Consider the following 27023-nt stretch of genomic DNA (forward strand, 5'->3'; position numbering starts at 1 on the left):
TTGCCATTCTGTACATACATAGTTCCCACATATTGTATACTGTTTTTTATTTTGTACTCGCATACCCCAAATAGGGTGATTGAGTTGATAAACTATCAAACTATCAAGCATTCATTTATTGTAAAGCTAACCATTTAGACCAACATTTATATATGGTGTCTTTCAAAACAGATTTTTGCCCAAGTCGATATTGAGGATTTTGTCATGGATCCATGGGTCTCCCTACCTTTATCCTCCTTGCTGGATGAGAGTGGTGGTGCTCCGCCCATGATACCCAGCTGCAAGAGACCAGAAGACATTCCTGATGGCATACTGCTGGGCACACCAGGCAGGCCTGCAGGATGGGGTGGGATTGGTACAGGCGGGGCATGTGCATGTGGAAGGGGGTGCTGCATTGCTTGACCCTGTGGGAAAGAAATCCAATACATCAACACATGAAAATTTGTTATTTGTTCAACAGTGGTATTGCCCCCTCCCCCATATTGAAACGAGTACCGTATACGCCATATATTTCGCAAGTCTAAATTTTCGCGAATCGGGAATTCCCGACGATTTCGCAAGTGGTTAAATTCGCGATCATGGAATCTTGTACTGAACAGAGAAATGTGCATGCGTACGTCACATCCATATCGGGATCAGAGTCAATATTTTCGCGTGTCTTTAATTTTGCGAATAGCACCTGACTCGCAAAATTCGTGAAAATAAAATCCTTGCGAAATATTCGGGGTATACAGTAGTTTTATCAATCTGCACATTCTGATCAGAAAATGTGAATATGTATGCTTTGACAACCAGATACTATTAAAGTGTACTAATGCCCTGGAAATCAAATTTGTTTACAGCTAGAACACATTAAAAACAGCCATAATTCACTTCTGATAGCCTCTGAGAGTATACACATTTCGATAAATCAGATCATATCTCTATAACAATTTGGCACTTGTGTTCCTCGCATTCAAGTTCTGCTCTGTAAGCGCTGGTACTGATGTGTGCGCGTCCTAGCTATATGTGCATGTTTTTACAATAGCGAGATTCCATGTCGATTGCTTTAGGTTAGTGAGTATCGATCCAACTACATGTAGGTGTGCATTGCATATCACTATCGTTCATGACATATTTGGAAAAAATATCGATAGCGCGATCATTCCATTGAAAGAATTAGGTGATCAAGCAGTCTATTTCAAGTCATTTCTGTTTTTGAGTACTCTCTAAGATTTACATCTAAACCCCAATAAATAAAATTCTGATGGACAAAAAATACTAATATTTGCAGAGGACAAGTCTCAAGTATATTCTCGAAGTATAGCAAACATAATATTCAAGGTATTGGTGCACTATAAACACACTGTTTTTAGTCAATGTCTCCTGATGTAATTTTGTACAGATCTTTGCACAACTGAATATACTCCAGGACATGTACTGCTACACGGTAATGAATGATTAATTTGATGCACAGGTCTGCAGAAACTACTCTTAATAAGAATGGAAGAGCAGGTGCTCACATTGCATTTTTTTTATTGTGTGTGTGTGTGTGTGTGTGTGTGTGTGTGTGTGTGTGTGTGTGTGTCAGTGTTTTTTCACCTCCTAGAATGAACACATTACTTTGCATCACATAATCTAAACTGAAATTTTAGATGAATAGCATCCTAAAGAATGTTTCAGATCATTCTACAGTGAATATCACTAAATGAAACATTCAGTATTCAATACATAGCAATAAATACCTCTAGAAGTCAGTAGATTTTCTGTTGAGTACCATGCAGGAAAAAATGGGATCAATAATTATCCATCAAAGTACTAATCAAAAAGAAACAAACAGTAAAGGAGTCTTTTATGTGCAATGTTGATTGATATTTTTCGCAAGTTTTTTTTTTAATGTCATTGCTGTTTTTTCTCAATCACCTTCCATTTCCCTCACCCCTATTTAAAGTGACCGATTACACAGTCATAAATCCAGTGCAATGACATCAGACACCCTGCTGATAATCATGGTGATTATGTACAATGTACATTTCAACAGTGACACATACCTCCTCACATGGAAGGTTACTGACACTGAGGCAGACATTAACCCCCTCTTCCGACGCATGTCATTTTATACCAAAACTCGATAACGAAACGATGTATAAAGAATAATCGTAGGCCTATAGCCGACAGACCATTCAGACACTAATTTCGACCATTCTGGGAAACGTCGTATAGATGTGCAGTTTCCCACTGCGCATGCTGTTATAGCCATGAGTGACAGCTGTGGGGTCAACTTTTGTGCGCGCTGCCATTAAGCCCCGCCCAGTTATACTGTTCTACGGTCGCAATACGTTGAGACGCACACTGAATGCTGATTCGTTATTGAGTTCTTGTTCGAAATGATGCTCTGACCGTCGTTTCGCTATACAGTCAAACCTGTCTATAGCAGTCACCCAAGGGAAACGAAAAAAGTGATGTTATAGACAGGTGGCTGCTATAGACAGGTTATCCAACTATATGTGTGAATTGCCTACACATGTACACGTACATGTATTATCGTTGTATACATCTATAAGTACTTAGTGTACATGTACATGTGTACGTATGCACACGTGTGTCTCATGCATTAAACAATGCCTGTGTTTATGAAATTGTTACACAGTAGCATGTTGTACAGTCGTGAAGAAAGCTTAACAATAGCGCATTATTATGACTGATTAAGTGACGAATGCAGCGGTGGTGATCACTTGACGTTGCCCATGAATGACTGGTACCGCCACAAATCAGAAAAACATGCTGAATTACCAGCTCTGTGGCCACTATAGACAGCTTAAAATCTACCGCGGGAAACAAAATTTGTGGCCGCTGGCCGCATTAGACAGGTGGCCGCTATACACAGGGTCTTTAACAAGGCTTTTTTCTCGGGGGATTTTTCAGTGGCCGCTATAGACAGGTGGCCGCTAAGGCAGGTTTGACTGTATGTCGTTTCGTTAGTCAGCGTTCAGATGAATAAATTCATCGTATAGCTATACTGTTTTAGTATAGCTATACCGTTCTAGTGTAAATTTTTTGCGTCTGAATGCCCTGTCAGGAGGAACACAGCAACCAACATCTTGCACCAAATTCTATGGTCAATATCACATGAAAATCATACAGCTGGACCGTAAAAAGGTTGCTTTGATTCACACAGTCAATTCTAGTTCTGTGATACTATGATTCTATTGAGAGAGCACAAGTATAATCACTCAGTTCTCACCACTTTCAAGCCTCCAGGAAATGACACTTTGAATTTACACTGTACAATATATGAAGGATCAGAGTCGGTGTATTTCTTCTTTCTATTTCAATTTTGCAAATTTGTATGAGAAGTAAGCTGAATTATATCATGCTGGTATGACTATCATATACGAAACTGAAACGCCATTTAACAGCTTATTACAATCATCTGCACACTATCCACCACAACTGCATCATTGTCCCCAAGACTTTCATAAAAGCAGTGACAGTCATCAACAATTATTTCAGAGTCAAAATCGACATTCATGCTGCTATTACCAAGGCCATATATTAACAATCAACATTCTCTGAAATGTGGTGTTACTTCCATAGAATATTAGTTTTACGCTAAACCAGCACAGCAACTATCAACAAACTGCAGGTTTTTATACAAATGCAGCAATACAAAAACAAACTATAAATGTTGCTATGATGCCTAGTATGCCTCTGCCACATTGCATGGTTCTCCCAATAGGTCTAGAGTATGTCCTGACAATATGAGACAACAGTTTCCCATTTTAAAACAAAACTGAAATGACATGTTTGTCACAAATGTGTTTAGTGTTTACTTTCCTTGAACTAGGTTTCATTTAGATGGATGGCTAAATTGTTTAAGAGAGCAAGTATTTACGAATTTGAACATCTTTACTTGACCTTTGACCCTTGCCCTTTGATCTCTTGGCCCACAATTCTTCAAATAATCACTAACTGATAACATCCATTCTCATGACAATACTTTCAGCTATTCTCAAAATATGGGAAAATATTGTGACATGTTAACATTTTACTTGACATTTGACCCTATGGCAAAAATCTTTCCCTTCAGAATCATTGTGCAGTAATGCATACATGTACATTACTTAGTTTGATTAAGTTTGTGCACTGAGTAATCTCCAAGGTATGGAGAAAAGTGTAATTCCTGCATTAAATACCAGAATTTTAGCATTCTAACCTGACCTTTGACCCTATGACCCCAAAATTCCAAAGAGAACCATTGTCAACCAGTACATGCATTCTACTAAGTTTCATGGAGATACCTTGAGCCATTTCCCTGATATGGAGAAAAAAGTAAAATTTGATCATTTTCACTTGACCTTTGACATTTGAACCTATGGCTCAAAACTTTCCCTACAGATCTGGTAATACATGTATACAGTAAGTGTCAAGAAAATACCTTCAGGCACTGCATGAATATGGGAGAAATAGAGAAAATTTAAGAATTTGACCATGACCTTTAACCACTGACCATGAGCATGTGCACCAAAAAAATTGACCTGTCCAGGCACAACTTCGTCCACTCATACATGCATATGCCAGCTTTCATAAGGATACCTCAAATGGTGTTTTTTTTTTGTAGTTATGCTGGCCATTCATCTATTTCTAGGGTGGCACCGGGCCTCCAAGTCACCACTTACCACGTATGTCAAGCCATAGTGCATAGTGACTGACTGTCAAGTTTTGTGGATTATCAAAGGGCATAGATCACGCTGCATGTCAAAGACTTTGATTTTACAGTTTTTTACTCACTGTTTCATAGCAGCTCTGAGAAAATTCAGTACACAAGACTCCCCCCTTTTCGTTCCCATACCAATGATGAACGATACACCTGCAGTTATTACAAAGCTTGGCTTAAATATTTTGTCTATTAAAAAAGATTGTTAATTATTAAATCACTGCATGGTAGAATACAGAAATGACTGGTCAAACAAGTCTTTATCCAGAAGGCTATTATTCAAATAGTCTGCGACAAAGATGTTGTATCCTTCACATCACGTGCTTCAACTAATTCACTTGCTCCTTGTATGATGTTCATCACATGATTGATCTTGGAGTGTTGCTACCGGATAAAGAACTGATTTTAAATATATATCAAGTGGAAAAAGGAAATGATGATCATATCTGACTAAAAATTTTCTTTAGATAAGCAAATATAACCTTCTATAATATAACCCTCTTACCGAGCTCTAATTACACAAAAGCTACATACAATGTACACTTCTACAAAGATGAAAGAAAAGAGAGAGAGAGAGTATAGTATGTGTGTGTGTGTGTGTGTGTGTGTGTAAAGAGAGAGAGAAAGAAGTAGCAGATGAGGGGGAATTTGGATGGATGGAAATTGCCAGAGACCAAGGGCCTCTAGCTCAAGTCTGTCTGACGCTCTTATAATAATAATAATAGGGGGCCTAATAATAATAATAATAATCTGGTTTCCAGAGGCAGCTCTGCACCAGTGCACAGTGTGGTATATATGGCTTTCCCTGCAGCCAGCTAGCTACCATGCATGCCACACTGAGCACTCATACATATTGATGGCAGTTTTTGGGAGGATGTTCAGGCTGCTGCTGGGTTTGTTATCACCCGCTTCTCAGATTGCCCTTTCCTTCCACTTGCCTGCCATCCGTCTCCCTCTGCCCAAGCTATACAGAGTTGTGCCAAATGATATCTTTCTCTCACTTTAACATGAAGACATACACACAACAAACATACATACACATCCTTTCAGTTTTCAATAGAGGTCTGTGATCCTATTACGAACCCTTACCTGTATTATCAGGTGATCTGTCAATGATCACCGACTGTATCTGTACGAAAACTTTCTTTCTTTCTTTCCTTTATTTCTCGTCAGTTCTTGTGCTCAAGTCAACTCATGAAGTTCTTTGACAATCAACTTCAAAACATATCTTATCTATGTATCACGTCCTATGGACGATCAATCTAATGTATTCTAATGTATCAACGTGATCAATCATCCATGGCGTCAGTATGACATTATCATCTCAAATCACGTTCTCGATCATATCTCCTCAACGGAATTATTTTTTCATTGGATGTCGGAATCACACCTTAAAATTTTGTCTAATTAGAACTTCATTTTCTATTGAGGGAGATATTGTGGTATCAAAGTAAAACTTCACCCCATATTTAATCAAATGTTAAAAAAGAAAGCAAAATAAAGCAGAGAAAGCCTCAGGAAAAAAAAGAAAAAAACTGAGAAAGATTGAACGGCAAAGTTCTACAACTTTCATGTATACAGTGGTATCAATCAAACTCAAATGCAAAGTCGATGGGGTGTCAACATGAACTTGCATAGATTTCCCTTTAATACCACGTACATGGCCGAGCATACTATCATACTATTCTTTCCCAATGAGAATGAAATGTAAGCTTGTTCTAAACTTGTGCCTTGTGCTTGTGCCAAGAGTATGCTTGGCACAATGCCCGGGACTTAATGCAATATGAATGGGGTAAATGCACACAGTACAATGTACCTCCAATGAGACATATACCACTCAACAGTAAACAGAAAACAAAACTACAAACAATCCAAAAATACTGGGTCATACATGACATATGATCAAGAGACTAGCAACCTGACCACCAGTTTTTGTTTTTGCTTTTTCTTTTACCTCTTTGGCAAAGGAAATTGCAGATTGATAACTTAAAAATAAACTATGGGTATCTTTATTGTAGTTACAGGAATGAGATCCTAATAAGAAACATGCAGCATGAAAAACAAAAAACTGAAATTCATGATATATAATATTACTACAAAAAAAAAATGGCGGAAAACACTAAACAGCCTGTAAACAGTAACTGCACACTCTCAATAAAGTTAATTGCTATTCTTATTTTGTTTCAATAATGAAACAGTAACTTCTTAAGTGTTCAGATGCAAAGTTCAAACAAATCTCAATTTTGATTAACACCTACAAAACACTGTTTTCAAAAAAGGACTTTTTGAAGGTACCTGTCTAAACCACAAAAGTAATTTCCTAAGAATCACAGCATATTATGGGATACCAGTATTGCAATGTTACAATGCATGGCTGTGCAATGTAATGCCAAAAAACAGGGAAACCACATAAAATATGGAATCAAATTGAAGTGGCACTGGTAAAAACATGTCATTGATGTTCACATGACTCAACTGAGGAATAAATAGTCAGAAATAATCTTTCTTTCTTTTTCACTGTGAGACAATAAACACTGATGTGGCAGATACATTGTATAAAGTTTCATGCACTGAATCTGAGGATTAGGATGAAGATGAAAGGAAGTTACACATGTAGGCCCTATAATTTGTATTCAGCATGAACACACCCCAACCTACCTATTCACATTCTCCAATTTACAAGCCACAAGTTCACAAGTCATAGAACACACATTGTCACCCAAATGTCATTCAGTGCTCCAATTATGGTTGCTGATCCTCCAGACAAAGCAGTGTAATAAACCATTTTATACCCAATTTACACAGGGCATTTACAGTGCTTCGGGAATGCTCCTGAGCTCCTCTGAATTCAGTGTGAACAGAGACAATTAGGCCCTGGAGCACTCCAAAGTTATGCCCTTCTCAAGGCTGGCTTTAGAAGTTTCCACACACTTGAGTGTCACCACAGACAGTAAATGCCATTTTGAATATAATTTGAATACAACAATATGTGACCACATAGTATGGGGGAAAAACCCCAAGGCATACGCAAAGCAATGTCTTGCCCACCCATATATCAGAATTGTGATTACAGGGTTTTTCAGTGTAAGTTCATTGACCTGTTGACCTTTGACCTTGTCTGACTTACACTTGTAATGAATATTTGAACTTCACCTTCATGTTTCAGTGATGTACCTGTGGTGTAAGTTTTGTGGTCATAGCTCAAAGCTGTAGAAAGGTATCAAGAGCATAAAATATATGGTGCTTAAATCAGGAAAAGTTCATTGATATTTTGACCTTCGACCTGGTCAGAATTCACTAATATTCTAACTTGACTGGTGTCTTTAGGCCATGTACTTGTGGTGTGAATTTGCTGGTCATCGCTCAAAGCTGTGAAAAGTTAATGAGAGTACACCACAATACTACGTGTGCAGTGCTTATCAGGAAGAGTTCACTAACCACTGACATTTGACCTTACATTGTTGTACGTAGGTTGTCAGAATTCACCAATATTTTAATTGGACCAGCATCTTTAGGTGATGTACCTGTGGTATAATTTGGTGGTCATAGCTCAAACTGTGGAAAGTAACTAATAGTGCACCACAATAATATGTGTACGGTGCTTATCAGGTAAAGTTCACAGACCATTTGACCTTTGAACTTGTCAGACTATGCCCATATTCACACTTGACTAGCATCTGTAGATTGTGAGTTTAGTGGTCACAGCTCAAAGCTGTGGAAAGTTATTGAGAGTACACCACAATACTGTAGGGAAAGTTCATTGACATTTTGATGTTTGACCTCGTCAGACTGCACATATATTCAAACCTGGGGGGTGTTTCATCAATGTTTGTCAGCACTGACAACTTGAATCACCATAGTAACAGTCAGTGACCAGAGCATCTCAGCCAATCAAAACCAAGGATTTTGCTGAAATTGTCAGCGCTGACAAACGTTGATGAAACACCCCCCTGACAGGCATCTTTAGGCTATGTACCCGTGGTGTGAGTTTGGTCACAGCTCAAATTTGTGGAAAGTTATTGAGAGTACACCACAACACTTGATGTACAGTGCTTATCAGGAAAAGTCCATTGACGTTTTGACCTTTGACCTTGTCAGACTGCACCCACATTCACACTTGACCAGAATTTTTAGGTGATGTACCTTTGGTGTAACTTAGAGAAAGTACACCAAATTGTTGACGCTGACGACGCTGGCGCCACCAACGGAAAAGTGATGCCTATGTCTCGCTTCTGCTGTGTGAACTAAACAAAAACCAGCCAACCAGCTAGCCTGACAAACAAACAGACAGCAATACACCCAAACAGACAGACACACACACATACACACACACACGATATATATGGCAAACATATCAGATATGCACCAGGTATTAGAAATAAAAGTCTTTCTTTGTGATCATATTTGTAAACCTAGGTCCATTCACCCAGTTAGTTTTATCGTAATAAATTTATGATTTCTTTTTTAAAACTGAAAATGCTGAACACTACAGATGGTTGATTAACAAACCACAGTCTTCCCTTTTCAGTTTTAAAAAGAGGATATTGATGACAAATGGAAACACAGCAGTTCAATATATGGCATCTTTCTTCTTAGACATGGGTGACACCAGAGAATTGAAATCATAGCACACTTGCATAAATATACTTACTGAGAAATGTGGGAAGGCAGACTGTTGCTGTGGAGATAGGGAGAGAAAAAGAGAGAAAATGAAATGGAAGGATCCATACATGTCTGTTCAGGCAGAAAATGAAATACAAACACATTTGGAGCTGGACCAGAATTTTTTCTCATGATTGGCAATGAAACAACACAAATTTAAGATCATGCCATGTGCATAAATAGAAGCAGGTGTTGCAACTATCAAGTCAATTGACATAATCTTTGCAGGTAATCTTGATATTGATTTTCTTTCATGACAAACACTGCCTTGTCCATATATTATTTGCTCAAGCCAATTATTCCATTCCCCCACCCCATCCAACACCCACCCAAAAAACTATAAAATGTGTTCACACAATGTCAACTATCCATTGTAATTTGCTCTAACAGTAGATCTACTCATTGAAGGACAATCTGTCCATGGGCAAACTCATCGTGAAAACTGAACGGGCACAGCCTTCTTACTCCGGCACCGTAATTTGCACAGATGAAAGAGTTGGAAATTAATCTGAGGGGCAATTGTCCTCGGCAGTTTTTCGATGCCTAATGCACTGTTGACTTCATGGGGGCAGCCGAGCAAGGCGGTGGTCCATGCATGGCTGCCACCATTGCGGTTAAATGGGCAGAGCTCATGAAGCATGCACTGCAGCATGGGCTTTGCTGCGGAACCGATGCTATCAAAGGAGTCACTGGGTAGATGCTGGAGTAAAAAAGAAAAAAAAAAAAGATGGGGGGGGGGGGGGGCGCTGATGGAGTAGAAGGGGAGGTTAGACCAAAGAAAGGGAACTGTAGTGTCTCTCTGCATGGCTGGCTGCTTCCCACTGGTGCGCATCGCTGCTAATCTACGGCAACATGATCATATCAACAATATCTGCCTCAGTGTGTCTGGCTACCCACCACCCATCCAATGGCCGCAGCAGATAGCTCATTTCTACATTGGAACAGCTCAACCAGAAAGATATTGTGTTTTCCAGCCAATTGCAAGATGTCTGAAATGTGGTGCATTGAAAAAAGGAAAAAAAAATGCCCGCTACTCGCAAAGTATGCTGCCACATCAAAGAGATGCATGCAGGTATTTGTATGGAGCCAGACACACGTAATAGTGGTGCTTTCATTACTTTCTACATGGCTAAGGAAAGGTGTAAGAATGACAACAGACTTACCCCAATAATAGCATTCAGTTCTGTCATTGTAACCTGCTTGGCTCTCTCAACAGCTGCAGCAACCTGTTGCTGATGCTACAGAGATAAATGTTCAAATACAGATGTTATTAGCATAAAAACACAAGTTTTGATTGGAAGTTTTTTGCTTTACAATATCAGAAAATAGCAAATAATAGCTTTAAAGGGAAGGTAAACCCAAAGAACAATGTGGATTGAGTGAAAGCAGCAACATTAGTAGAACACATCAGTGAAAGTTTGAGGAAAATCGGATAACCGATGCAAAAGTTACGAATTTTTAAAGTTTTGGTGTTGGAACCGCTGGATGAGGAGACTACTAGAGGATATGACGTATGAGTGGACAACAATACAAAGAAAATATAAAGGAAATTCAACAAAAATTCACTTTTCTAGAATTATGAAAAAACAATGGACCAACCGCTTTCAGAAAGCAAGAGGAATAATTGTTACCCCTAACATATATCAATATCAACTTGATGGAATTTGTAATTTTCATGAAAAATGGATTTTTGCAGAATTTTCTTTAGATTTTCTTGGTATTGTTGTCCACTCATACGTCATAACCTCTAGTAGTCTCCTCATCCAGCGGTTCCAACATCAAAACTTTAAAAATTCATAACTTTTGCATCGATTGTCCGATTTTCTTCAAACTTTCACTGATGTGTTCCACTAATGCTGCTGCTTTCACTCAATCCACATTGTTCTTGGGGTTTATCTTCCCTTTAAGGAATTTATGTGAAAGAAATTTACTTCTCTCCGTAGAATTTGTCAACTTGCAATAACATTCATGTATGTCTGTGACACAATTACGAAAACACACCTGTGACAAACATAAAAAGTATCATTGAATGAATTTATCTTCTTTACTAGCACACCATACATGTGTAGCATCTAAATGTTTTCATTCTGATCTCTTCATTGCCAATTCCTACAAATGTATGTAAGACAGTGGGTTTAATTTTTCACTTTTTAGTAATTAAAAAAAAATCAAACTCTGTTTTGGCATTTCATAAATCTATCACATACATGTACATGTACTGTTACTGCATGTCCTCATGTCTTGTTTCCGAGGGTGAAATACTCGTACAGACATATTTCTTTTCGACTGTTCAGGATTTATAAAGTAAACAATGTTTTAAAGCACTATTCATTATCCATGTAGGAACAATTTTTACAATTAATGTGTGCTGTTTGAGCTGTACATCTTTAAATGGATGTTAAATCACTCAAGCATAGACATTTTGTGAAAACCTTCCTGTCATGATCAAAACATCTTTAAAGGGGATGGCTAGTAACCGATCAGTGGGAATCAGTGGGAATGCTGAGGGATGATTGTTCCAATCCTTGTGGGATTCATTTAAGAGTACACTATATACCTACTGTTGTGTGAAAATTATTTGCTTCAGAACGGTCTCATATTCAAGTAATGTGCAGATTAATGCCCCGTCACTGACCAGACACGCTAACCTGGAAACATTAAACTGCACATTACTTGAATATGATACCATTCTGAAGCAAATAATTTTCACACAACAATGGATATATAATGTACTCTTAAATGAATCCCACAAGGATTGGAACAATCATCCTCCAGCCTCCTCCCACTGATCAGTTACTAGCCATCCCCTTTAACTGAACTACTATTCATTCATGATCTACACTCATGCAACACAATGGTTTGGAATGTCCCTTTACAATAATCAAAGGCACAAGCCAAACATAAGGTCTGTGTAAATGAAAGCAGAATTCCTCTAAAAAACATGCCTGTGGAAATCTGAGTTTAAAAAACTTGAGCAAATATGAAAGTAATCACAATGTAATCACTTTTCAAAAATACATGTAATATCAAAAGGAACGAGACCCCTAATAATCATCTTGTTGATGTAACTGCAACATGGAGATTTTTTTTAAAACCTCTGCTACATGTGTCAAAGGCCATAAAAGCCTGAGGCTGCTTTCAGACAAAAAGAATTATCGTACATATCGATACATCATATGGAGATATATTGCATGGATACTACAGCATTCAGGCACAAATAAACGTATATAGATGGATATTATGCACCATATGATATGAGAGCATTCAGACACAACATCCAGATATCCGTTTATCGCATGGCAGCATCAGACTTCGCACACTGTCATGTTTCATGGGAAGTTCATGGATTATGTACGAGTCTCTCCCTTTCACAATACAAACTTTGCACAGGCTTTGCATGTTGTGTGCTTGTAACCATCTTTTCGATATAAGACATGTATAATGTATCCATGCGATGTATCAATATAAGAGCATTCAGACACATAAAAGCTTGTTATATGTCCATACATTGTATATCCTGTCAGGAACTCTCTTGTTTGAAAGGACTGCAAGGCAAGTGCTAGGTTCACTTCAAAATGTGTAACCTGTCTACCAAACCTGACGCCTGTCTGGAGTTGCATCAGGTTTGGTGTATTTAGTATAGAGGTGATGTGGCCAGCACTGATGCAGCCATGACCATGTTTTCTCACAAACTCTGCTCAGGCAAGCTTTATAGCCACAGTCCATGAATTGATCATGTAATAGCTTCCATTAACATGATTTGATTGTTTGGAAGTGCGTTTCTGTTACTATTTTTTTTTACATCATCAAATTTACAGAGCTAAACCTATTGTAACTTCCACGGTGGAAGGAGGTTGCAGAAGATTAGTGACTTTCATGTATCTTTTTGCATATACAATGGAAGGGTTGTGGGTAACCTCATCAAATATGCACCTGCCAATGACACTTTACACACTGTTTTGTCAACATATAAAAACACGTATCTTATGTTTAATTTTGACGACACTTCCACTGTACAACTGGTTTGATTTTCATCTAGTCACTACAGCCATCTCAAACATGGAGTGGCTTTTTAAGACATTTTAAGTAGGACATCCAGTGAATGAAGCCATACATGATAAAACTTGGACTTCTACATATAAAAGGTGTTCCAACATGGCACAGGTTTTGAAAGCAGACGTACTCTGGCCCAGTTGTAAGCTGCATCCAAATGATGCATTGCTGAAGCCACCTCTGAGGCTAGACTGAGGCTGACTGTGGACTTTTTGTCCTGCAGCCCAGCAATGCCTGTACCAAAGTACCCAATGTCAAAAAACATCCTACACAGTAGACTTCATAATAATTATGGCTACTTGACTGTAGTTCACAAAATATCACTTCAAGGTCCTTTACATCCTTCTGATTCTCTCTAAAGTCATCTTGCATCAAAGAGTCTATGACTGGAGTTGTTAAATTCGATTTCAGATATTAAAGTCTACTACAATATAATTTTTAGTGTAGTTCATTTCTTCAAAGTCATTCTGGATGATATAGGGGCATCACTGTAACTCCCTTAAAAAAGGTTTTATACATTAAGAAACTTTCAGGAAATCATGGATGAACTTACCTCTTGTGATAAGAAGGGAATTATTTGAGCACAGATGGCATTCAACCTTTTGGCAATTTCTGTCTGTATTAGGAGAAGAAAAATAGTGAGAAGCAAATTCACAATTCATTTGGAGACTTTGTTGTGACAGTTATTTGCAACTTAGACTATTATAAACAATACATCTCTGACTAGTCAAATTTTCTTGATCTTTATTATTCTATCTCAGTCATGAAGGAGTGATGGCATGCAATAAAAATGCAAAGTTGATAAAATTCAAAATTATCTGTTTCTACTCACCTGACTTTGCATACATGTACTGTATATGCTGTTATTTTCGTGTACAGATATTTTCGCGAATGACGAGGCCACAGACATTTGTGCGAGATGTTGTTTTCGCGAATTGACGCCAACGCTTACGTTAATGCACTATTAATAGGGCGCATGGAGACATTTTCGCGTGTTGTTAAATTTGTGATCCAACTGTGATTCGCGAAATTCGCGAAAATTACATTCGCGCGAAAATAACAGCTTATACAGTAATCTTTTTCCTCACAAAGAGATCCCTTGATTTTCTTTTTTTCACTCTCAAAAAATTAAAGAGCAGACAATTTTGTCATGTTGACATCTTTGCCGTCACCTACATTGTATTGTACGTCTCGAGAGAGCAGTGTTGAGCTGCATTAACAGATATGAAATTGAATGGCAACTACACATGCTGGCATGCAACAACCACTGATGGGAAATCTCTGAAATCTCAAGCCTTTCAGTTTGATGAATCCCGATTTGATGTTTACACCTTACTGGTTTTTTTTTTCTTTCTTTTAAATCTTGGTGATATGTCACACTATGATTAATCTGCAGACTAGAAATGATTGTAGGCTTGTGTACACATGAAAGAAAGGGATTCACTGTTGAGGGTGTAAATATTTCATCATTTTAGGATGGGTAAAGACATGAGGAAGTTGATGATGATTGGATTCTGACTCAAGTACCACAAGGTAAATATTCCTTGAGGTGTTGCCTGACAATGTCAAAGGGTAATATAACTGTGGTATTTTTTTTTTTTTTTTTTTGGGGGGGGGGGGTCTCTCTTGTATAGTACATTGTGTATGCACATGTGAGCCTCTTTAAACAAGTCATCTTTGGTTAGCAGATTCAGGATGAGGTTTTCTTTCTGTTTTGTTTTGTTTTGTGTTTTTTTTTGGCTAAACAGGAGCCTTTTTGGGGGAATGTACATGTATCTAATACTCAATTAATGCTGCTGCCTAAAATATTGACTCCACTGAAACATTTCTAGATTAACAAATGCGGGAGGCATATAAGTTTTTTTTTTTTTTTTTTTCAAGTTGCTGATTCATAATGTCCTATGGCATGGGCAACACCTCTATGTGTTACATTCATACCACAAATATCAGTCAAATTGCAAATTTGCAAATATGGAACCATTATGAAATATACAGTATGTGGAATATTCAGTACTGTACATCAAATGGATGACAGAGCTACCTTACTTCAATATGGATCTGAAGAACGTGTAGTTTCATATTACTTAAAATATCTACAATGAAATAAATAACTATGATTTGGCCAAGTAGAATGCTTTAAACACTCTGTATACCCCATTAATATCATTAATAATCAGGTTTACAGTGCCACCAGCTAAAGAAGCTTGAATTGCACTGTGTAGGCCTATAGCAGTGGCAAAATCTATTTTTAGCACAGGAACTTATGCATGTATGCTGTATGTAGGCCTACAGCTTTCATCTGACACACATGAAAAGGCACACACATGCATGCCCATACAATGTGTACTTGAGGAAAAGCCAGGAAGATTTGAGAACTACTGCACTATATTATTACATCATCACAGATCATCCACAAAATCATAAAAAAACAACCGGAAAAAAAAAATCCCTTTTCATAGTTGAATTGACAGGCATGCTAAATGTCATACTTGCACATACAGCTGTATTGTTATTCACCCATTCATATTTGCAAAGGAGATTTGGGAAAACAAACAAGTAAACTATGGCCATTGTTCATGCTCTCTTACAGTCTTGATTAAATTTTGTTAGGTCAATTAGATCATTGAACAGTTGGATTTCTTCAGAACTGTTATTTATTGCTAATGTTATTCTCTGACCAACCTACCCAGCCTTGTTGTGAAACGCAAACAGAACAAGAGCTTTTGGCACAGCTAAATCCAGTAGGCAATAATTGTGTCTTGCGCAGCTTGGCACACATACAGGACGGGGTGGGGCAGCCAGCCCTCTATGTATGCTTGCATTTCAATTGGTACCCAAAATACACAGCGCGTTCTCGAGTGTCCGCGCTTGTTGTGAGACAGCTTTGTTCACGCAGAGTGGCTTTAGCCTGAACAACCCTGTACAGGCCAAAACCACTGTTGACTCTGCAAACCACCCAGAGAAGCAACACGGCTGCTCAAACACCATTTGCTTGTTCAAATACTGCCATGCTAACAGAAACCACATCATACTGAAGTCCGTCTCTCCGATGCTTCACCTCCCTCTCTTGCTCTTTTTCTCCCTCGCTGCTCTCTCTTTTTCCTCATTCTGTCATATTTTTTCTACCTCACTGGCCAAATAGAAGAAATACAGCCATATTCAGGTGGAACTGGCAATATTTGCTATGCTAATATTTGTTGAATTTTAGGGGCTGGGGATGAAGATTGATGAAACCAAGTGGAGGGATCATGCAGGAAAAGAGGAAAAAGTCTCAAGAGTACAAACTGACATACCTGGTACTTGTTAAAAAAATGATAGACGGACAGATGCAAATGACTAATACAAAGTTGTAGTAGTTTCTCTTACAGATCCTTATTTTTCACATAGTGCTAGGTTCGGACAAAAACCCACATCTGTGTCACATCTGTACCAATGATTATATAATAAATGTCTTTGTGTGTACAATAATCAGCATAGTAGGAAGGCTCTCCACAGCTTCAAAGTCCCATGTTGTGTGATTAAAAGGAAAAAGCCTGGCACCCTCAATGGCTATAACCATGCCATTTACTTACCACTATCACCATAAAACTACAATGAGAGTAGGAAATGTTACACCTAAGGGCCTTATCGAATTACTGCTTGGGCACTTCAATGACTTTTATTTACCCTATTGAGAGTGGGGGGTGCAGGAAGGCTGGAAGAGGGGGGTTGGGAAGAGAAAGGAAGTGTGAAAATGGATGTGGTTATCCCCTATTGATGACCACTAATCCATGTTCAAGACCCGCAAAAGTTTACCAGAGGGATAACAACTCTCTGATGATTAGTCAGACGGCCTACATGGTACTCCCTATAATTCTGGGGCCCAACAAAGATCTGATGAAGCTAAGCCTACAGTGAGTTCACTTTTTTGACTTTGCCTAAGCACCAATACACAGAGAAGCTTAATCAGTGTAAAGATATAAAAAATGATATGTCAAAATGAAATGGGGCTGCAGCTGGTCAGATGGCTAATATGGTAGTCAATATTGTACCAACAGAACTAGTAATGTGGTACAAAGCAATACATGAGTATGAAAGACACACCACATGCATTTTTTTTTTTAAATCAAACTATGGTTCATAGTCATAAATTCATGGCAATTATAATTTAGCATTTTCTCTTATCAAAATAAAATTCATGACATCAAACAATGACTGCTGATATGCAAGCCATATCTTAGGTGCTGTAGTACAAATAGTTCAATATGACTCACCAAAATATTATACTTAAACTACAAACATGTGGAAGCAAATACTACCTCTCTCTGTCCCTCATTTTTACATAAATTGACAAAAATGTTATGTAATATTCACAGTGAAGCTGTAGAAACCAAAACGATACCACAGACTAAGCATTTTGTCATCCACTCAACATCTGTAAAACCCTTTGGTGAAGTTGCTTGGAGTGAACCTCTGCAACTGAATGTACTTTAAGTCACTACAGAACTGACAATATACACTTGGTTAGCCTACATCACAAAAATACACATTACATTTGTATGCAATACATCACATAAACAAATTATGCTAAAATGTCAAAGTATGTACCCTGATTCTACTACAGATCAACCCTCCCCCCCCCCCAAAAAAAAAAAGAAGAAGAATGTGCGACATACAGGTGAACATGTGTATAATGCTGGTCTGTGCGGGCAGTTGCTTAATTATGTTATGATTTGTAGTACGTTGCTGCATAAATCTTAAAGATTATCACATTGTTCATGCACCAATGAAAGATACATGCACAAATGATAGGTGGATATCTGCTCCTGGTTACTACAAAATTTGTTCTTGACAAGTGTTTGATGTACACACGTAGAGTCAAACCTGTAGATAGCAGCCACCCAAGGGAAATGACAAAAGTGGCCACTACATGTATAGACAGGTCGATGGCCATTTTCAATTTCAACACTTGCATCGTATAATAGTATAAAATACCGCATGTTATTCTTGCAAAGAAAAAAACAGCAAATACGTTTGCATGAGCAGCTATAATATGGGGAATTTAATTATTTTTTTTACAATTTACTTTACCTTAAATTTTCTTTTAGCCTACTTCAGTTCTTTTGATTTTTAGAATAACATTTTGAGCCTGAGGAACTGGTTCTTAATGGTTTTGCATGAATCGGGTTCACTAGCAAGTTTGAGGGGATCGATAATGAGCAAAGCTGATGTTACCGTCAAACAATACCCAGATGAGTATCCTATTGTCCTTACTTAGAGGGATTTTAATCACTTATTAGTCAGCATTTTGGTGAAATTCTGAGATGTTATTAGGAGCTGTCTGTGCCTTTGTAGCATCTATTCAGGTTGGCATCACTGAAGCAAAGAGCTGCGTTTGTCAATCATGTCTGTGTGATTGTGACTGAGCTAGGACTCGACAAAATTCACGCAATGAACGTCAAAGCCAAAGTATTTCTGGCTGATTTAACGGTTCAGGTAACTTTTTGTGGCCACTATACACAGTTAGATATTTACCACAGATAGAAAATGAGTGGCTGGATGCGTTAGGCAGGTAACCACTATATAAAGGGTCTATAAAAAGCAAACAAGTCATAAAGTTAAACAAAGAAATAAGAACTTTTTTCTCTTCATAATACAACAATAAGGGCAATGCAAATATTGCATTCTGCAAAGTTGGCTTGAATATATGTCTCTTGCATTTGGTTTCTGTTCATATTTCCTGTGTCACAGCCCATGACCTATACCACTATTTTGAAATGCCCACAGGATGCTGCACCCATTTGAAGGTTTCCTGACATTCAAGTGGTGATATATCTCAATCATTTGTGCCTTTTCGCTGATATTGTATGGATAGTTTGCAATTGTTGTTCTGCTGATACAGGCAAAGCAGTTGAGACAGGCAGTGTTAAAGTCCTGATCATTTTCACCTCACATATCATATGTCAGCAGTCCATCAGCCAGCAGGCGAGTGACTCAATGCAAGGGATTGTGGGAATGAAACCACACAAGTACCCCCTGGTAGCTTTGCGGTGTGCTCACTGAGATGTCAACAACCCTACCGGGGTAAGCCACTAGGTCAAGCGCACAAGCAGGCAGTACTTTCATGTGCAGAAAAGGGAACAGGAGTAGAGACGGGTGAAGGTGTGTGGAAAAAGAGAGAAACCACTGCACAGCGTCCCAAGTGGATTTGTTGCTTCGCTTCATCACTCTGGCTTCTGCAAGCTGTCTTTTACCACATCATATGCTCATCGCTCTCTTTTCATACCTGATTTCTAACTACTTAATACCAAAGTAGCCATTAACATAATGATAAACTATGAGGAGAAAAGATTCCTATGGTGTGTAACATGTAGTCTTTGGATATGAACCGCATACAATTGATGGACAAGAACTGAATATGCTGGACCCCACATAACCTTTTAGAGAATGGTTGTCACAAACATGCATACATGCTCTCATTACAAATATCCATAACATAGTATTTAAAATCTCAGTAGATAATACAGAGCATATTGAAGTGAATGACCTAAATGGAAGTTCCTAAGCTGTAAGCACCTACAGGAAACACACAGGTATAAAGTTTTATAGCTTATCGTAACAGTCAAAAATTAAGTGACAGGTCTGCTTTGTCCTACCCTCTATTTTGAGAAATTTCATTTATATCTTATATGTACTTCCCAAGGTACACTTTCACATAGCCCAGCATAACACTCAAGCCGAAAACAAGATTGAATCGACAGAGGAAAGTGATGAATACCGCGATGATTTGAAATGTCAGACAAATTACCGAATGTTTACAATATACCCCTCCTTATACGGATCATCCACGTAAAGTTATGTACAATGTACACTTGCACTTTCCCAGTCCCATGGAATCTCACCTGTTTATGCATTTCAACGTTGAGTCCATATGACATCTCGTAGTACTGTGGAAAAGATACAGGAGACAATGAGACACAGACAACCAAAACAAAGAATAGATAAGGCAGAAGGACTTGCAGAGATTCATATGTTACTGAATTTGCAAGATAAAAGAATAGAGAGAAACTAAGCTCCGCTATATGACCTTCTGCCATGGGCCAGAGTGGGCAGGTATTGTTCTAGATGATGACTGAATGTTGTGAGAGCAGTTGTCTGCTGTTTAATGACTGGAAACACTTGAAAGAACTCTATACAAAATGGACTATACAATTTGTAGGTGAGCCTGCACATCAAAATTACTCACTCCAGAAACGCTCTACATTTAAATCTTGCCTACCAATAGATCATAAGCAAGCAGGGGTGTAAAAAACATTATGAAAAAACCAGGAAGTACTTTCAGTGTCGAAACTTATGTTCATTTGTCTCCTCAGAATAAAACTGGTGTATTGTCAGGAAGTTACTGTAGTACAGTACCTTAAGATGAAATTTATTGGCTATATTCACAAGAATATATTGGCTATACATTGTATATTCATATTTAGATTTGGATTGATAGTCAGAGCGAAAAAGTACATTGAATATCATAACTTCACCATTTACTGAGTTACTGCACTAATGGCATCATATAAAAATAAACAAACATAAAGGAAAGGAAACATTTCTGTATGAAACAAGCTCATAAGAATTAACCATTTACAATACATGTACATACAATGAACAGTGTTGGACCGACATACTACATCTATGTAGGTACAATAACATAGACTTTGTAACTGTGATTTGATTCAAATAAGATACAGGGTCTTCTTATTTCCAACATAAAGAAACAATCACTGCATTTACAGTTTCAAAATAGTACTTAGCACTACAGAAATACCCATAATGGCAAAGTGTAAATGGACATCTTTTTCCTTTCCTGAACAATCTCTTTGCCTGAAAAGCCCCAGGAGGCCTATATAAGTTTAGTATGGTTCAAGAAATTTGTCATCAATTATTTGAAAATCCCTTTATTCTTTATCATCTAAGGTTTGACAAAGAAAATAATTCATTGAAATCTGAGAAGAGTCCTCACTAATGCTGCTTTTCCTTTAACATTCACGAAAATGAACACACTGTATCTCAATTACTTACAAATGTAAAAATTAAGATTAAATGTAACTCCATATCGTCGCTGGGGTGACAAGACCTTGTATCTGAAATTTGGGTGAAAATTACTTTTTTGGATTAATGGTCAAATAATGGGTTAAGTGATGTCTTGACCAAATCCCAACTGTCTTACTCCAAAAATGAAGCCATTACGGCACGTCAAAGGAAAGGCTATCCCATTCGCTATGCTATAGTGCTTTGGCCGCCATGTTTTTTGGCTCTCCTGAACATTTGACATTTTGTAGATACGAGGTCTTGTCGCCCCAGCAACGATATATATCGATTTTTTTTTTATTACAGAGCAATTAATAAAATAATAAGTAGTATTGAACTGCAACAGTTCCTTTGCAGTCAAATCTGTACAGAAAGGCCACTCAAGGGAAACTTTAAATGTGGCCTTTATACACAGATGACCATTCTGTAGAGTCATGGTGGCCATTTTGAATTTAACAGTATCACTCAAGTGCATCACTTGCATTATCACTACAATGTAACCCAGAGGTTGTAAACAACCAATGTATGTGTATGCACTATGGTAATATTACATACTATCATGAGTACATACATCAGTGTTACTTTTGTAACTGCTTTTATTTGTGATGTATTTACAATGTACCAAATAAAATGTGAGTTCTACGTTATTAAATGAACTAAAAGCATACTGTAAACATACATGGTTGGTGGATGTGCCTTGTTTTACACCATGGAGAAGGCGAGTGTACTGACTACATGTACTGTATTGTTTACTGTGTATGGGGATATTTCCTAGGCCATAGTGTAAAAAGAAATTTAGCGTACGCATTCACGTGGTAAGATTTTAGCACAAATGATCAAACAAGTTTATTCGTTTTTATGGCCATTTAAATATGATTTTACTAATAAATACACTGTAATCTGCCACTAAAGTCATTAAATAATCATAGCTAACTGTAAATATTTTTGCTCGATTATTTCACCACTAAAATTCACATAAGTTGGTTTTTTTTCACTAACAGAAAGTTCTATAATGTTTATTGTTACGAATCAATAACCTGGATCTTCCCGTGTCATACGTATCAATCACTAGCGCTCTGAGAACCAGCTAGCTGAGTTTGCCACTTGGGCTTACTAAGTGCTTATTTTTACAAGTTTGTGATCCCTTTTCAAAGCTTTTATAATGGACATTCTTTTGTAGGGAATACAATATGTAGAAGACACTGTACAGCTGTACATATTGTACATGAAAACAAATGAAGCTACAATGTATCAGGGATTAAACCTTCCTTGCGCACGGTGCCATCAGAGATGTACAGTATGTCTTCCGAGTGAGCACAGGGGAAAAAAACCCTAAAAATGTTGCTATGGCAACTGGTATGCCTCCACCATAATGCATGGTTCTCCCAATAGGTCTAGAGTACAATGTATGTCTTGACAATGTGAGACAAAAGTTTCATATAATTGGTCAAAAATAAAATATGTTTGTAACAAATGCGTCGAGTTTTTACATTCCTTGTAGTAGATTAAATTTGGATGGATAGATGGCTGGATGGCTAAATTGTTTAAGAGAGCCAGTATTCAGAGATTTGAGCATTTTCACTTGACCTTTGACCCTTGCCCTTTGTCCCTCTGGCCCACAATACTTTAATTAATCAATAATTGTTAATATCCATTTTCATGACAACACTTCTGAGATATTTTCACTACCGGTATGGGAAAAATTGTAGCATTTGAACATTTTCCCTTGACCTTTTAACCGCATGACCAAACTCTTTCCCTACAGAATCATTGTACTCGGTAATGTATACATGTCGTACATAGTTTTATTCTAGTTTACAGGTTGAGTAATCTCCAAGGTACTGAGAAAAGTGTAATTTCAACATTAATGAAAAGTAGACTTTTAGCATATAAACTGACCTCTGACCCTGTGACCCCCATATTCCCAAAAGTATATCTGTCAGACAGTATTGCATACGTTGCATGCACTACATTTCATGATGATACTGTACCTTGAGCCATTTCTGAGATGGAGAAAAAAGTAAAATTTTAGGAATTTCACTTGACCTTTGACCCCAAAGCCCAAAACTTTCCCAGAGAATCAAGAAAATACCTTTAGGCATTGCATATGTAGATGGGGGAAATACTAACATATTGAGAATTTGACCTTGACCTCTGACCTGTGAACTTTGACCCCATAACCCAGTACATGTATACATTGTATGTACTAAGTTCCATGAAGATACCTTGAGCCATTTCTGAGATATATGGAGAAAAACAGTGAAGTTTTAGTATTTCATAGATACAGGGAAACTGAATTTTTAGAATTTGACCTTGACCTTTGACCTTGAGGATAGTGCACCCGACACTAATAGGCACAACTTCGTCCACTCATACATACATATCCAAGTTTCATTATGTATACCTCAAACAGTTTTTGAGCTAAGCTGTCCACAAAATTGATTACGGGGAGAAGGACGAATGGACGGATGGATGGAAGAACGGACGGATGGGCAGCCAAAAACATTATGCCTCTGGCGACACTTTGTGGCAGAGGCATAAAAAATCCTCAGTGATACCCTAAAGAAAAACAACATATAATACGCAAGTGCATAGTATTTACAGTTGGGACAGATGTGTTATTTCACTAAATGTTAGCAACATCGATACTGTGCCACTCTTAGACATTACATTCCCCCCCCCCCCCCCCCCGAAATGCACAGACTTATTTCTTTTTGTTAAAAAAAAAAAATCAATTCACATAGAATGATTTGTGGGGTTACATTCTTAGCATATTCCACATTACATACCACGAAACCAGTCCCTTGGTAAAATGCACAAATACTTTGTTTACTTTACTACTAAGTATCAACAGGCAGCAAAATTAAAAGCATGAGACTTGCTTCTTTCTTACCAGGAGGTTTTTAGAACACACACAAATTGATAAACAAACATTACAAATACAATGCAGCAAACTTACCATAACATAATGCCTCTGCATTTCAGTTTTCTCCTGAGCTAATTTTTCACAGTCCATCTTTAGCCTGGATTATGCCATTAAAAAAAAGCAACACAACAATGAAGAGCGTAAGTCAAGGGCAAAAATATATGCTTAAAAAGTTAAATTGTGTGTTGATGTCATAATGCCAGAGGGAATCACAAATGAGATGAGGCAAGCTGTCATCGTTCAGATTTTGGGCATTATTTGTTTTTGATTAGCATGACTTACGTATGTCTCATTTCCCTGGATCACTATGATGTGGCAATGACATCCATCTGGTAAATTCCTACAAGAGTGAAGTACTGGCCACAAAACCAGAATGACTTGCAGCATGCACACTAGAATGATACTATTTGTGACAGTCTTACACAAGTGCTAGAATTCATGAAATACACGGAAATCGGCAATAATCATATTGGGACAAGGAGCACTGGGGGATTACACTGTGCATATGAGCGTTTGTTTGTGTGTGTGTGTGTGTGTGTGTGTGCATGTGTGTGAGTGAGTGAGTGAATGATTAATATTCATGTGTGCATCCCTGCTTGTGATCTTAACCAAATACATGACTGCCAGGCCTGATGCACTAAACCACAAACACTAGGGTTTGTTAGGAGGTGGGATGCTACAAAAGCCCTCAATAGTAGCCCTGTGGCAAGCCTTCCAAATTTGTTCTAGAGATTGAAATTTAAAAATAACAATGGCTCAATCAACCCTCCATCATCCAGCATAGAGGATGAACGATATCCCTTAGTTTTCTTTTCTATTTGCTTGAAATACTGCATGTGAGTAATGTTTGGTAACTGGGTTATGGTTTTGAGTTTCAAAACTTCAGACTTCAAGCTTGAATGAGTATACACCTGTAGTTTGCAATCTCAAACAGAGTTTCCAGTCTGAGTTGTTCTGTGTTTAAACAGGTTTGATGCTCTGATATTATGCAATGTCACATCAAACCTATCAAAACACTGTGTTTTTCAACAAGTGCTTTGCAGACATGCCTTTAAAAAAATGTTCTGCATGACTGCTCATTTCAAATTCCTCAAGCTCCCAGACACAATGTGACTCGGTTGACTGGCTACAAGCAAATACAACATACATTGTACAGTACTACACCAACAGCAAAATACTTTGAAACCATAGTTATGGAGATCTCTTCAATTTCTGTATGGGGGCTATACATGTTTATAAAACCTCTAGAATTAACTGTGTATAAATATGACCTTCTAAATTCCTCTCACATACAATGTACACGTGTGTATATTTTGGCATTTGATATTGTTTTGTTTTGTGTTTTTTTTTCCCTTTTTTTTTGGGTAGAATATCATGAATGGCTGTTTTAAAAGATACATATACACAAAGTGTCAACTTTTTTTCCATTCCCAACTTAATACATGTCATGTCCACAGGGTCAGATGTTTAGAGGAAGAGAGGATGGAAGGATCAACTGACTACAGGTTCTTGGTCAATGATTGGATCATGAAACAGGGTGAGAGTGAGGCAGAGTTACAGGACATGAGAACAAAGATAATCCGACCAAACAAAGATCCTATTATGCTGGGTATCATTCTCAAAGAGGGGAAAAAAAAAAGGATGGAAAATGTGCCAGGAAGAGAAAAAATCCTGTCCTGTTTTAAAGGGTGTGTACCATTCTGGTTGAGGTGAGGATTTAGCTTTTAACATTTTGCGAGATATTCAGAAACCACTTGAGATGTCAAAGAGCATGCAATTCTAAGGGGTATCAAAAGTTTATTTGATGAAAATCGGCTTGGAAAAGGCTGAGATATCCAAAAACAAGGTGAAACAAAGAGATCCTAATAAAAGGCGTGTCCTGTTGCCTTTTATTATTATCACTTTTTTGGATAACTCAGCCATTTGAAAACCAACTTTCATCAAATAAACGTTGAATCCTTCTTAAAATTGCATGCTCTTTCATATTTCATATTAAAGAGGTTTCTCATTATCTCATTTAGGAATGTTCAAAACATGAATCCCCACCTCAACCAGTACCGTACAGTCCCTTTAAAATGTGTAAACAGACCTAATTTCTTCAGTCCATCAACTTACGTGTGATATTGTGCCTGTAGAAAGCTAAACTCCTCCTTGATTCGGTCACATGACTCGGGAATGGTGAATTTAAATGGCTGCCCTGGTTGATGAGGGGTCTGTGGGAAAGGGGCGTTAAAAAAAAAAGCAAGGACAACATGAGATGAAGAAAAACAATGAGGTATAAATTCTGAATGCTCACAATCCACACCTCTAAATGCCGAGTACAACAAAGTAATTTTAGCAGATATACGGTTGTACACTTGTATGGAAAACATACAACTGTAATTTAAGTTTAGTACATAACTGTTCTGATGTTCATGATTTAACAAATTAATCATAGAAGTACATGCAACAACAGTAGCTAAGAATTATTTGCATAAAAATATTAAAACCACTCATAAGCAAGCATAGCATACATGTACACTGTACATGAACAAAATCTACAATGTACATGAACACTATGACTGGGTATCAATGCATGTGGCATTGCAGATATGTGTACATGTATAACAACTGTATTAACAATCC

The 27023-nt window shown here is 37.7% G+C and overlaps 1 protein-coding gene across 2 annotated transcripts in view; it reads right to left on the reverse strand.

Moving 5' to 3' along the window:
* LOC139731414 (transducin-like enhancer protein 4) overlaps nucleotides 1-27023 on the reverse strand; it is a 96171-nt gene that overhangs the window by 59937 nt on the left and 9211 nt on the right. For both annotated transcript variants that reach the window (XM_071642303.1, XM_071642301.1), the window contains exons 2-8: nucleotides 26514-26611; nucleotides 24432-24495; nucleotides 20293-20337; nucleotides 13965-14027; nucleotides 10522-10596; nucleotides 9348-9374; nucleotides 227-404 (exon numbers count right to left, since the gene is read on the reverse strand). In XM_071642303.1, the coding sequence (XP_071498404.1) occupies nucleotides 227-404; nucleotides 9348-9374; nucleotides 10522-10596; nucleotides 13965-14027; nucleotides 20293-20337; nucleotides 24432-24495; nucleotides 26514-26611 (550 nt within the window). The remainder of the gene's footprint in view (nucleotides 1-226; nucleotides 405-9347; nucleotides 9375-10521; nucleotides 10597-13964; nucleotides 14028-20292; nucleotides 20338-24431; nucleotides 24496-26513; nucleotides 26612-27023) is intronic.

The sequence above is a fragment of the Diadema antillarum genome, unplaced genomic scaffold, assembly GCF_040938485.1.
Source record: "Diadema antillarum isolate AM-2024a unplaced genomic scaffold, OU_Dant_1.0 seq00000369_RagTag, whole genome shotgun sequence".
In the NCBI taxonomy this organism is placed as follows: domain Eukaryota; kingdom Metazoa; phylum Echinodermata; class Echinoidea; order Diadematoida; family Diadematidae; genus Diadema; species Diadema antillarum.